General features: G+C 46.8%; 3 protein-coding genes across 5 annotated transcripts in view; 1 reads left to right on the forward strand and 2 right to left on the reverse strand.

The window, feature by feature from the left end:
• The window catches only part of LOC115640774 (putative zinc finger protein 66), a 687,485-nt gene that overhangs the window by 550,974 nt on the left and 122,030 nt on the right, over window positions 1-14,481 (forward strand). The gene's annotated exons all lie outside the window — the stretch shown is intronic.
• Window positions 1-14,481, reverse strand: part of LOC115640675 (zinc finger protein 850-like) — a 542,158-nt gene that overhangs the window by 509,135 nt on the left and 18,542 nt on the right. The window lies entirely within an intron of this gene.
• Window positions 212-14,481, reverse strand: part of LOC115640819 (zinc finger protein 501-like) — a 45,784-nt gene continuing 31,514 nt past the window's right edge. The window contains exons 1-2 of one of the 2 annotated variants that reach the window (XM_030543838.1): window positions 8,082-8,117; window positions 212-3,119 (exon numbers count right to left, since the gene is read on the reverse strand). In XM_030543838.1, the coding sequence (XP_030399698.1) occupies window positions 1,840-3,108 (1,269 nt within the window). In that variant the 5' untranslated portion in view covers window positions 3,109-3,119; window positions 8,082-8,117 and the 3' untranslated portion in view covers window positions 212-1,839. Of the gene's footprint in view, window positions 3,120-8,081; window positions 8,118-14,481 lie in introns of those variants that run through there. The other variant, XM_030543839.1, reaches the window with a different exon arrangement.

The following is a 14,481-nucleotide window of genomic DNA, read 5'->3' on the forward strand; positions in this document are numbered from 1 at the left end:
CAAAGCAATTTCGGGGGCCCCTTCCATAAAAAAAAAGTTGTAATACTATAAAATACTATATTCTTGTGGGGGCCCCTGTGGGACCTGGGGCAAATTGCCCCACTTGCCCCCATCTCTGGGCGGCCCTGCTCAAAGAAGATTCCCAGACAGCCTCTGAATCCATTAAAGGCCATTTTTCCTCATGACTCAAGACAAAGGAGTCTGGGAGTTTGAGAAACTAAATTCCACTTTATTCTTTCCAAGCCAGAAATAAAAGCTAAAATCTCCTCCTCACACCCAGAGCCCAGCTCAGCACATGGCATTTCAGCCCCAGCTCAGGACGGTGCTGCTCCTGGCTCCCACAGGCATCAGCAACGGAGCAACGTTGTACAGTGGGCAGAAAAATGCAGAGGTTCCATTAGAGATGCTGGGATTCAGTCACAGAAGCAAACATTGTGAGAGCAGGAAAGCCAAGGAGCTCGGGTTAATGGGAGTCGGAGAATGGTGCAGCATCTCCAATCCCGGCTGAGGGGTTTATCCCCCAGGGACGTCCTTGGCGTGCATGTGGTGAGTGTGACAGAGAAAGCCTCCATCGCCCCAATAAAGGATGCTGTGGAGGGGGGTAGTGGTGACCATCTTGGTTCACAGACTCTCCATTGCCCTCCAGTCGCAGTGATGGACGTCAGCTGGCCTCAGGGCCGGCCAGGCCTGTTGACTTCCCTAATTTCCTTCCTATCTCTGCTCAGCCTCGTTCACCTAGGAATCACTGGTAGACCCAGCAACTCCACAAGCAGCATCATTTGTAGCCCTTTGGGATTCACAGACAGTTTCACCCAGTGATCACAGGCTAGTTCCTGTTTCTCTCCGGCTCCAGTGCAGCAAGTTAACAATTCTCAGCCTCGGCTGTCTGGCTCTCCAGAGAAAACCCTGCAGTTTCCCAGCCCTTTATCTCTCTCCTGACCTATCTCCCATCACTGCAGGGATCCAGCAGGAACTTCCTTCCCCATTTCAGTCTCTGCCTCTCGGCCTGCGACTCTCACACTGGCTCCATCGGTGTTTGTGCTGATGGTGCCGTATGATAATCATTGTTCAAACAACACTAAGATCTCATGCAAAGGGTCATAAAATGGTACCAGTAAAATAAGACAGTGCTTTAGCAAACGGTCATTTGTCGTATAAACCTGCACAATGTCCTGCAAAACAAAACTAATATCCTACTAGGTGACCAAATGGCCTTCAGCAAACAGAGAACAATCCACAATACAGCGTGGACTACAAGACACTCTAAGTTTCATAATAATCAACATCCTGGAGCTTGTTTCAGATTATTCAAAATCAGGAGAACAGATTTACCCATGTTCTCCTCTGAACTCTCTATACCTACCCTGTTTGGAGCCTCCTTAGACGGTCACCTTAGTTACAAAACTTTTATCATCATCCTAATGAAAGGAGAAAACCAAAACTACTGTCTGCAAATAATCGGAGGTTGGTAGGAAAGATACCAGAAGCTGCTTCACCAGTATGTGTACACTGGGATTTAAGCTCAGACCAATCACACAGAGTGGGGGATTCATTCGAATTTCTCCTCCAGGTCTGTGATACTTAAATCTCCAGCCCTCATGAGTCTGACTTAGCATGAATGAAATCAAAGACACCTGCAGAGGAATTGGATTTTAAAAAAATAAAAAACTAAAGCCAGTCCTAGTGTTGGAACTGATAAAATTTCTCTCCTGTGTGGAGTCTCCAATGTCAATTCCTCTTGAAACATTTTCCAAGTTAAAGATATTTAAGAGGTCTGTTCCCTGTATGGATTTCCTGATGCCTGATACAAGCTGACCCCAGCTGAAGCATCTCCAACATTCAAGGTTTCTCTCCCATGTGGATTCTCTGATGTCGAACATGGGTTGATCTCCGACTGAAACTTTTCCCACAGTCGAGGCATTTATAGGGCTTCTCTCCTGTATGAATTTTGTGATGTTTAATACGGGCAGAGTTGTCAATAAACCTTTTCCCACAGTCCACGCACTTATATGGCCTCTCTCCTGTGTGAGTTCTTTGATGTGAAATCAGATTGGAACTCCAACTGAATCTTTTCCCACACTCGAGGCATTTATAGGGTTTCTCTCCTGTGTGGGTTCTCTGATGTGAAATGAGGTACGCACTCTGATTGAAGCTTTTCCCACAGTCTGGACACTTATAGGGTTTATCTCCAGTGTGGGTTCTCTTGTGTCTAGTAAGGTGCGCGCTCCGATTGAATCTTCTCCCACAGTCGAGGCATTTATAAGGTTTCTCTCCTGTATGGACTCTCTGATGAATAATAAGGGCAGAACTGTCACTAAATGCTTTCCCGCAATCCAGACATTTGTAGGGTTTCTCACCCGTGTGGTGCTTCTGATGTCTAACAAGCTGCATGTTCCAATCAAAACTTTCTCCACAGTGCAGGCATTTATAGGGTTTTTCTCCCGTGTGGCTACTCTGATGTGAAATAAGATCTGAGCTCAGAACAAAGCTTTTCCCACAGTCCAGGCATTTATAGGGTTTCTCACCTGTGTGGGTTCTCTCATGCCTAATAAGATGTGAGCTCTGAATGAAGCTTTTCCCACAGTCAAGACATTTATAAGGTTGCTCACCAGTGTGGGTTCTTTCATGCCTAATAAGATGCGAACCCTGATTGAAACCTTTCCCACAATCAAGACATTTATAGGGTTTTTCCCCTGTGTGGATCCTCTGATGAGAAATAAGGTTTGCGGTCTGATTGAAACCTTTCGCACAGACAAGGCACTTGTAGGGTTTCTCTCCAGTGTGGATCCTCTGATGGGAAATAAGGTGTGATCTCCGTATAAAGCTTTTCCCACACTCGGTACATGTGTTTTTTCTCTCTTCTGTGGGGATTCTCTGCTGGGCTGTGGTTTCCTTGAGATCCTCGCAATCTCCACCATGATTTATGGGTTCACATGTTTCCATCCCTGGGCTGTATCCCAGCAGCCTCTCCGACCTGCGCTGGTTTTCGCAGGTTTTTCCTGGCTTATGATTCTGGTAAAAATTCTCCTCGGATCTTCCCAATACCGTTCCCTGCAGACCCACGTCCTCACCACCTTCCTGCTGTGGATTCTCCTTCTCCTTCACCATCCCAGCACCCCCTGGAATACAGAGAGCAAATCCAGACCAGGAGTCATCCCCCGTGCTGGGGAGAAAGTAATGAGAGGGGAACAGCAAAGAGGGGAAAAACACACAACTTCTGGGAAACTGAGAAAGGGAACATTTACTAAACCCCTCTGTAAATTTTCCTGGTCAGAGGTGCACCGTGATCCATTAAAACTGGGATATTTCTCCTCATCTTCCAAGCATGGAAACTCCTCTGTTTTTAAGTCCTCTCTCTCTCTGTAGTTTCACAGTGTACTGGCACCACAGGGTGAAGCCAGAAACAGAGGTTTTAAAAATAAATTTTAAAAAATAATAAAGCCTCCCTGCTTGGAAGAAATAACCTAGTTCTAACAGACAACACAGAGCACCAGGGACCCACAACACAGAAATTGGATTCTGCCTCTAGATCCTTTCCAAACACCCAGGGGATCATAAAGTCTGGGGGCGGGGAGCTCCTGCCAGGTCTCAGTCAGCATGTGGGTGGGTGACATCTGCCTCAGAAATGGAGCTAGTCCCAGGAAGGGAGGGGAAGAGACATGAATGAATATAGACAGGACAAGACGATGCTTCTGCCATCTCAAAGGATTCAGGACAGAGATGAATTAGGCCTCCCTTGTGTTTCCGAGTCTCCTATCCCATGGCTAAGGGAATGGAGATCAAAGTCTGTCTTAAACGGGCTGTGGGGACTATGGGGTCATTCCCCTGAAATTGAAGGGTCTGTCTGCACAGCTGCTGGGAGGTGTAATCCCCAGCTTGGTAGATGGACAAGCACAAGAGTTAAATAATAGCAGTGTGGCCACGGCAGCATAGCCTTGGCTCAGACTAATCACCTGAGTTCAACCCTGCTCCACCTCTGGGCATGTCCTCAGGTGGCTAGCCCAAGCCGCAGCGTGGCTATTTTTAGGTGCTAGCTCTAGCAGAACTCGTGCATGTAAATCTACTTGAGCTGGGAATCCCACCTCCCCGATGCTGTGTAGGTGTAACCTAAGTGACCAGAGAAGAACCTGAGTAGGAATCAAAATGGCCACATCACAGACCCTCCCCCCCGCCTGGCTTCCAAAAACCAAGGCAACACAACTCCCTTACCCAGAGAGGTCACCATCTCATAGTTTTCCTGCATGACGTCCCTGTAGAGGGCTCTTGGACCAGGGTCCAGCAAAACCCCCTGTCCCTGGGTGAAATACACAGCCACCTCCTAGAAGGTCACCGGCATCTGAAACAATAAGCACCAGAGATATAGAATCCCACCCGCACCTTGCTCAGAGCAGCCCGGAGGCTTCAGGAGGGGAGAAAGAGAGAGCTCCTTGTCCCTCCCAGTCGGTGGAGGAGGGCAGGGACCTTCCCATTTATCACACACCTGCTAGCCAGAGGCTGATACAGGAGATGGAGCCCCCTTAGCAGGGTCCAGGGACAGGACTCCCAACCCCCTCCCCATTCCCAGCAGCTGGGTGTGAGGGGACTGGGCCTCTCCCTGGGGCCTCACCCCTGGGTGCCCCCTTTGTATTTCAGAGCAACCTCTATCTAGTGGGTTCAGGCTCCAGCACTGAAAGTCCAGTCAATTTTCCCAGCCCTGTTGGTTTCTTTCCCGTTCCAGAAATGGGGGAATTTTTATTCCAGCCCCCAAAGGGTCCTGTTCTGAACATTATGCCACAAACTGAAGATGTCCCAGCAGGCTTGTCCCATCCTGTCACCAACTCCCTCGCCCTGTGTATTTCCTGCTCCAGTCCTTCTAACACAAACCCACCAGCAGCTCCCTGAAAATCCCCTCTCTGAACGGGTTTCCCGTCCCCCTGCAGGGCGTGTTGTTGTCACTGGGATCGGGCAGCCCTACCCCTGTGGGGATCTCCACTTTCAGACAGAGAGTGAAAATTCATATAAAAGTTACAACCACCGATAACAATAAATGTTGCTAGAAAAAGGCACGCAAAGGAGACAGGCCAGGTCAGCCTAAACGGAAAGATCTAAATAGACAGGGGAGGAGTGGGCCTGAAACCTGGTCTCCTAAAACCCAGGTGAGTGCCCTGCCCCAGGGCTGGAGCCAGTCTCACTCCCTCTTACGCAACACATATGTAACCATTTCTATGTGGTGGAACAGCTTCAATGGGAGAGACTGGGCCGTACCCTGGAAAAGCCCAAAGCCTTTTGCACCAAACTCCAGGAGAGGGTTCACAGCTGAGAGTGACCAAGTAGAGATAGCTGCCTGTGTCCCTTGAGGTGCAGGGGCGTATGACCCACCCCTCTCCTCAGCATTTCCTATTGGCTAGCTCAGGCAGCTCCCCACTCAGCATGCTGTGTTTTGTGGATCCAATTTTCAGCTCTGCCCAGGTATAACACAGGGAGACTAACTCAGGGCTGCAGATTCCACTCAGAGGCAGGATATCTGAACATTAGGGGCTGCTATGCTGATCTTGTAATGCCTAAATCCCTTTGTACATCCAGCCCGCGGCAATTTTCCCATCAGTATCTGAGAGACACTGGCCCCTTAGCAGAGGGAGGCTCATTAAATATGGAGGAAACAACTTGATTCGCTGACATCAGGGGGAAAGTTTATCATCGTGGAGTTTAATCTCCCACCCACCCAATCCCCATGTGGTGTTATGGATTTTTAAGGCCAGAAGTGGAAGAGACCATTGAATTTAGAAAACCTAGTCTGACCTCCTGAATGATAGAAGCCAGTGCAATTCATCCAGTTACTCCTGCATTGAGCCCAGTCACTTGACTAAAACACATGTACCAAGGCATCCAGTGCTGAATTTAAGAGATGCAAAATCCACCACTTCCCTTGTTAGTTTTTTCAGTAGTTAATTGCCCTAATTTTCCGTTTGTATTTATTTCTCTGGCTTTCACTTTCAGCCATTCTTTCTCCTTACACTTTTCTCTGTTAGAATTCAAGAGGTCTTTAGAGCACCTGATCATTTCTTCTTGTAATCAAATCAATGTCTCAGGGCAATATTTCTCCTCCCCTATATAATTCAAAAATTAGAATGCAAACATCTGTGGATTTTGAGGAGATTTTCTATTCCTTTTGATAACTAAGAGAGAAAATATGGAAATGATTCACATGTAAGTTAATTAGAAAGGAGAAGTCAATTAATTTTTCTTAGTAGTGGGTATTTAGAGAAATAAATTCTCAGATCATACATGAATCTATAAATAGAGAAATTGAACAACATTTGAGAGGATTTCATATTAAAATCTGGCAAGTGGAAAAAAGGGGAAAAAATCTGAAAGGTTATAGAGCGGTATTTTATTAATGGAGAGTAAAGGGACTAGACTAGTGATGATTCTATTGCTATATTTATATATAGGCCTGGCAGAATTTTTTTTAACTATGTCAATGGATAATATCAATGTCTATTTTTAAGGGTTTCCATTTTGTTTTTATTGATTTAAATTTTCACAGTAGCAGGAAATTACCGGGTGAGTCAGACAATAATTATTTCATGACTGCAGGGCTGCCCAGAGGTGGGGGCAAGTGGGGCAATTTGCCCCAGGCCCTGGGCCCCACAGGGTCCCCCACTATAGAATACTATATTCTCATATTGCAAAATTTTTTTTATGGAAGGGGTCCCTAAAATTGCTTTGCCCCAGGCCCCTTCAATCCTCTGGGCGGCCCTGCATGACTGTTGATATTGGGATTAAAAAGTTAAAACTTTATAGCCATTAAAACACACATTGTCAGCATCACATGTCAAAACATACCAAGTAACTATCCTTAAATCAAACTTTAAGAAGTTTGAGAACATGACCTATGAAGGAAGGCTGAAAGAATTGGGTTTGTTTAGTTTGGAAAAGAGAAGACTGAGACAGGACATGATAGCAGTTTTCAGGTATCTAAAAGAGTGTCATGAGGAGGAGGGAGAAAACTTGTTCCTCTTAGCCTCTAAGGATAGGAGACACAATGGGCTTAAACTGCAGAAAGGGAGGTTTAGGCTGGACATTAGGGAAAACTTCCTAACTGTCAGGGTCATTAAACACTGGAATAAATTGCCTAGGGAGGCTGTGGAATCTCCACCTCTGGAGATATTTAAGAGTAGGTTAGATAAATGTCTATGTGGGATGGTCTAGACAGTATTTGGTCCTGCCATGAGGGCAGGGGACTGGACTTGATGACCTCTCGAGGTCCCTTCCAGTCCTAGAGTCTATGAATCTAAGTTCTCAAGCATTATTTCTCTTACTTTGCCTCTCTGTTCATTTTGATTATTATCCATGGAAATACTTGTTCATCTGTTTGTGTGTGTAGGGTGAAAGTGACATTCACCCTACAAAAAATATAATTTGTCCAAGCCTATTTATACAGAAGGGAAATGAAATTGGAGCAGACTGATCTCACTAACCCCCCCCCCCCCCCCCGACACACACACACACACTACACCGGTAGCAGGTTATTCAGGCTGCCTGGCACATGTGTATTAGGATACAGTCTGTGAGCGGGTCACACTCTGGGCTGTTCAGCAGACCAGGATCCTGCAGGTGTCGCTGATGGAGCAAACAGGGCCCAGCAGCAGTTCGGGGGCCGGGGAGATTCACCCATCGCTGGGGCCCGAAGGGGCCTATCTTAGGGGAGGGAGGGGCTCAGAGGTTTGTAGCGGGGTTATATTTGCAGATCAACAATAAACCACCCCCATTTCAATCTCATTTCTCACCCCTCCCCTCCCTGACAACCCAGCCCCAGGGACACAACAGGGAACCCCCTGGGCCTGCCCATGCCCCCCCCCCAGCCGCTCTCCCCCTTGGGGTCCGTCCGTGACCCCCCTCCAGCCTGAACCCCCCACTAGCCCCGGAGCAGATCCTAGGCAGAACCTGGCCGGCGACTCGCTGCTGGGGCCGCAGCTCCGGTCCCTCCGCCAGGCTCTTCCCAGCCAGGGAGCAGCTGCCCGGGGCGGCGAGATCTGGGGCCGCTCGTGCAGAATCACTTTCCTGCCCGGCCCCGGCCCTTCCCCCGGGCCCCCCCTCACCTGCAGGCTGCGGCTCGGGGCTGGGGCGGGCAGAGCCCGGGGAGGGCAGGGGGTTAGTGCCGGGCTCGCCCCGCACGGACCCCGCCGGGGAGCGGCAGCGGCTCAGCCCGGGCTCCCGGCGCACAATGGAGGATCTGACCCGGGAAGGTAAACAGAGCCGGGCCGGGGCAGGGTCTGACAGTCACCCAGACCGGGCCCCGCGTAATTCGCGGCTGGGCTGCTAGGGACGGAGGATGCTCAGTCGAGGTCCCTTCCACGTGTGTGATTGTCAGACACCCCCCGGGTGCTGGGCCGGGCTGCCCCAGGGGCAGGGGTTGCAGGGAACGGGTCTAGCGCTAGGACCCAGACGGGAGCTCGGGACGGAAGTGAATTCGCTACAGTAACGCGTGGTTGCTGGTGGAGTCCCGGTTCCCTACAAGATCCCCGAGCCCTGGCCGCTGGTGCTGGGAGCCCGGAGCCCTGGCTGCAGCCGGGAGAGGGGAATCTCCAGCAGGGCCCTTCCCGCTGCTCCCCAGGAGCCTCTCCCAGGGCAGCGCCGCCAGCCTGACCAGCATCTCGGTATAGGGAAGCCAGATCCCCCCCCACCAGAGCTGAGATCCCAGCCCCGAGCGGGAGACGCCCTCCACTGATCAGCCCCTGCTCTCAGGCACAGCACACCCTGGAGGGAAGGTAAGAGGGACCTTCATTGCACTCCCCGCACGAGGGAACGGTGCCTCCGGGTTTCACTCTGGCTGCAGGCAGTGGGGGTGACCCCACTGATTTCCCTACACCCAGAGCCGGCTCTAGGCACCCGCAAATCAAGCACCGGCTTGGGGCGGCACATTTTCAGGGGCGTTCCAGCCATTTTTTGTGTGTTTTGTGTTGTTTTTTGCTTCAGGCGGCAAAAGCCTAGAGTAGGTGTAGTGAAGGATATTGCCCCTTGCAGGAATGTGCTGCCTGCAGCGTTTTCCGATCCCTATAGATTGTTAGAAGCCGCTATTGTATTAAACTGCTACCCGATGTAGCAAATGCCTACCTACATGAAACTGTTTCTTGCACGATAATATATGTGAAATTGCTACGGTAGAGAGATCTGTAGCAGTTAGTGACACGTATAGATTGCAAGAAACAGCTTCTGGAAAAAGATGCTACTTTATTTGTACGTGCTAGAAAACTGTTATCATATTTCTATGCCATTATCTCAGTCATTAAGATTTTGAATAGAAACATATCCAGACCTGATCCCTGGAGAATCCCACTTGTTATGTCCATCATATTTATCGTTATGTCCATCTAGGTTTCATTTCCATAGTTTGTTTATGAGGAGGTCATGGAAGACCATACCAAAAGCCTTACTAAAGGCAAGCTAGACGACACGTACTGCTTGTAGGCTTGTTACACTTAAAGCTATCCAGTTGGTTTTACACCTGAGACTGCTTGAAATAATTTTTTTAGCAAGGTTGGACCTTTTGCTGCTGTGGGTTGCACGGTCCTACAGGTAGCAGTTTCACACGCACACACGTGTATGAAATTGCAAACTGCAGGGATGTGCTTACCTTTAACACTGCAATGTGATGAAGCTGCTGTAATTCCCACAGGCAGCAGTTTCTCACACCACCCACATGTGAGACTGCTGTCTGTAGGAATCAGCTACAATGGCAGCAGGTCCTAACACCTTGCCAATGATGAGTGGCCATTACACTGCAGTCTGCCCCAGTGAGCAGGGGCTAGATGATGACTGGCAGTAGCCACTGAGACAAGGTGGGTTTAGAGGGTTAGGGGTTCCCCTGGGAGGGGAAACCCAGAATAAGGGGTTACTGTGGGGGCAGCACCCCAAGGTAAAGGGCACTGGCGTCCGGCAGGGACACAGGTGCCAGCGGCAGATGAGACACTGGGTAGTAGGAGGTGCTCTGTACCCTGGAGAGCTAATTCCCTAGATGTCCAGCAGGAGGCGCTGCGCCGATGAGTCTTGACCTCACTTCAGTGCCATTGGATTAAAGGAGCTTTTGTGGCAAGAACCACCAGTAGAACAATGTATGTGTAATGTAACTATGTTAAAAACTCCCACCGTAATCCTATTACTTCCCAACTCATGAGGATAAAAGAACTAATGCGCTGGTGGTGGGAAGAGCCAAGGGCTTCGGCAGCAGTGGGTGTGGGAGGGCACTGGTGGGGGGGGGTGAGAGCCCAGGATTGGGGTAGGGGGCAATCAATTTTTTTTTTGCTTGGAGTGGCAAAAAACCTAGAGCTGGCCCTGCCTACACCATCCCTGAATCTCCCCCCACCCAGTTTTGTGAACTAGTTACATGCCAATTTAGTGACTGTTTGGAAATCTGAACTGAAAATGAAACATTAATATACACTTTTAAAGCATTGTACAATACAGTATATGATAAAATACATGTATCTGAAAAAGTATAATAGATTTGAAAAGTATGAACATAGACTAGCTTCCTTATACAGCTATTTTTTATGACAATGTCAGTGCATTCATGTCGGTGATGTTGGCCAACCTAATAATTTCAAATGATGATTTGTAAGCAAAGTCTAAATGAGCTCTCCCTGACAGCTAGTGATGAGCTAGGGGCTGTGGGGAAAGGCTTCAGGACCAGATACATTCACACCTAATCTACCTAGGTATCCAGCAAACAGAGCTGTGTTGCCCGAGTGATAGATTTTGGCTGGGTTTGGGGTACAAACCACTTGAATGTGGGGGGAATAGGGGATGAAATGTTGTTCTTATTGTATGAGTAAAGGGCAGTAGAACTGTACTTAGCCTGTGCTGATTGAGGGCATCCATACAGAGGGTGTGGACAGGTGTTTTGCTTGATGGTCTGTCTGATTCACAAGTACTATTTGACCTGCCCCTCTCCACTGTTTAAAGACAGAGCTGATTAGGCTTCATAGATAGACTTTTGTTCTGTTAAATGACCACTGCAGCTGAAATCACTGATAATCAGGTCTAAGTGCTTAGACCTGCTGTGGGACAATATTTCTATGGAAGAGACTGCCCAGTCTGTACTAGCAGCAAGGTTCCCCCACTGAGAGCTCAGCTGAAATCACTGAGAGCTGGGTGGAACCTCAAGAGACCAACTCACATAGGTCACCATGGCAGGCGGCAGTGGAAGGTGACAGCGCAGGGCCATTGGCAACAAAGCAGTGGAGTGAACAGTGGCACAACGAACAACAGTGGCCAGAACGAACAGTGAGCAGCTGGAGGAACAAGCAAGGTGCCTTCTCGCCCCCCACCTGGGAGGTGAACTCACATGAAAGCACCTCTGAACTCTGAGTCTCCACTGACCAAGGATAACACCGCTGAGTGGGGTGCGGTGGAGGGAAAAGTGAGGGACACATTAAATAAACATTTGTTTGTTGGACTATATTTTAGTGACTTTGCTCCAGAATGCTAGTTTTGTGACTGGGAATGGAAACTTACATAAATATGTTTCCTAGTAAGCCAAGTTTTTTAAAATGCATTATTTGCCAAGGTTGTTATCTCACATCATTGCTATCTTGAGAGGTCATTATGTTGGGGAGTTTCTGTACTAAAGATTTTTATTATTATAATTAATTTTTACATAAGAATTGTCATACTGGGTCAGACCAATGGTCCATATAGCCCAGTGTCCTGTCTTCCGACAGTGGTCAAGGCTAGGTGCTTCAGAGGGAATGAACAGATCAGGAAATCATCAAATGATCCATCCTCTGTTGCCCATTCCCAACAGGCAAACAGGCTAAGGACACTCTGAGCATGGGGTTGCATCCCTCCCCATCCTGGCTAATAGTCACTGATGGACCTGTTCTCCAGGAATTTATCTAGTTCTTTTTTTAATCCTGTTATAGTTTTGGTCTTCACAGCATCCCCTGGCAAAGAGTTCCACGGGTTGACTTTATGTTGAGTGAAGAAGTTCTTCCTTTTGTTTTTTTGTTTTAAACCTGCTGCCTATTAATTTCATTAGGTGACCCCTAGTTCTTGTGTTATGTGAAGGATTAAATAACATTTCCTTATTCCCTCTCTTCACACCAGTCAAGATTTTATAGATGTCTATCATATCCCCTCTTAGTAGTCTCTTTTCTAAGCGGAAAGTTCCCAGGCATTTAAATCTCTCCTCCTGTTTCATACCCCTAATCATTTTAGTTGCTTATCTCTGTATCTCTTCCAATTCCAATATATCTTTTTTGGGATGGGGTGACCAGATGTGCACAGTGTTCAAGGTGTGCACATACCATGGATTTATATAGAGGCGATATATCTTCTGTCTTATTATCTATCCCTTTCTTAATGATTCTCAACATTCTGTTTACTTTGTTGACTGCCGTGGCACACTGAGTGGATATTTTCAGGGAGCCATCCATAATGACTCCAACATCTCTTTGTTGAGTGGTCATAGCTCGTTTAGACCCCATCGTTTTGTGTGTATAGTTGAGATTGTTTTCCAATGTGCATTACTTTGCATTTCTCAACATTCTGCCATTTTGTTGCCCAGTCACCCAGTTTTGTGAGATCCCTTTGTAACACTTTGCAGTGTGCTTTGGACTTAACTGTCTTGAATAGTTTTGTATCATCTGCAAATTTTGCCACCTCACTGTTTACCCATTTTTCCAGATCATTTATGAATATGTTGAACAGTAATGGTCCCAGTACTGACCCCTCAGGGATACCACTATTTCTCTCTCTCCCCATTCTGAAAACTGATAATTTATTCCTACCCTTTGTTTCTCAACTTTTAATCAGTTACTGATCCATCAGAGGACTTCCCTCTTATCCCATGATGGCTTACTTTTCAATAGTCAATTTAAATTAAATACATTTAAAAAAAAGATATATATTTTTTTAGAAATCTAGACCTGTTATGTGTTTTGGTGTATTTTGCATTATCCTTATGTTAAATTTGCCTTATCCTAACAAAACATTTACTTTATTCAAATCTCTTTTATATATTGCAGGTCAAAGTGAAAATGAAAAGATAAAAAACAATACAACAATTTTTCCACTCAAAGGCCTCAAAAACTAACGAAGGTGAAGAACACATCAAGAACCAAGTATATATCAACATGTCGTCTGAAGGTTCAAGAGGTGTATCTACCTCCAACCAGCCCGAAGCACAAATTCAGCTACCTACTGAAGAAACAGTGTCTCCAAAACCTAAAGGCAGTTCCTGAAGTTTGTCGGTCAAAGTATTCCCATTTATTCATGTTATAAAAGATGGCTATTGGTGCACCTCTTGCAAAAAAGCTTACGAAGAAGGCAAGCTTCCCAACGCTATAATTGGTAAAAGTGGAGGAGCTTGGTTTGTCAGTTCGATCAGCAAAGCCAATGCTGACAAACTACGTGAAAAGGCAGCAAAACACCAGGCCTCTGGACTGCATCGATATGCAGAAAGCCTTATAAGCCCACTTTCAAAGCCAATTTTAGAAGTACTTAATGAGGCTGTTAAGAATGCTGGAGACACAACACAGTTCATGCAAAGAAACATGGCTGTGGCATCATACTTTCTATTTAAGCAAGAGATACCACACACTACAAACTGGAGGCCAATGTTAAGTGCATTGTCATTTGTTCATCCTGAAGTTGAAAATTAGTTCTGAAAAGACCAGCAAATGTTCACCATCTTTCTGCAAGAAACTCAACTGACTGGCTAGAAGCATGTGGTGCAACAGTGAAAGACTCAACAGTGGAAAAAGTGAAGAACTCTCTCACCACATTCAAAAAATTTGCATACATGGCTGATGAATGCTCCGATGCCAATGGGCATCAAGTATTAAGTCATTGTGTACGTTATCTTGATGTCAGGGATAGGCCAGTAGATGCATTTCTAGATGTTCAAGTTATAGAAGACACATCGGCTGCATCTGTGACAACCCATATTGTAGAAGAGTTAAATGCTTGTCAGTTAGACCCCAAACAGATGGCTGTTTGTGCATTTGATGGAGCTGCAAACTTCTCTGGAAGACATGGTGGAGTACAAGCTTTGCTCAGAGAAAAGTGTAACCCTAATCTCTCCTATACCCACTGCAGAGGTCATCTACTCCAACTAGCACTAGTACAAGCTGCAGAATATTCAAAAGACATTAAAAAAGCTATAAATTTAATGTCTTCATTATATTCTTTTTTTCAGCAAGAGTCCAAAAATACTGAATATCTTGGAAAATATAGAAGATACACTGGGACTGAAGTTCAAATTAGCCCAACCTGAGAACTGGCTTTCTCATGAGCCATCCTTGGCTGTTGTCTTAAAATTACTGCAGCCATTATTACTGGCTTTGGAAAGTATCTACCAAGATGGGATGGATCTAAGTAGTGAGGCTGGTGGATTACTTTTGCTACTACGTTCAGAGAAGACTATCGCCCTTCTCTCTCTTGTAAGTCTACTGTTGAAACCACTTGGGTCATTAAACAATGCGATCCAGGCATCTTCTA

Source organism: Gopherus evgoodei, unplaced genomic scaffold (assembly GCF_007399415.2).
Source record: "Gopherus evgoodei ecotype Sinaloan lineage unplaced genomic scaffold, rGopEvg1_v1.p scaffold_32_arrow_ctg1, whole genome shotgun sequence".
In the NCBI taxonomy this organism is placed as follows: domain Eukaryota; kingdom Metazoa; phylum Chordata; order Testudines; family Testudinidae; genus Gopherus; species Gopherus evgoodei.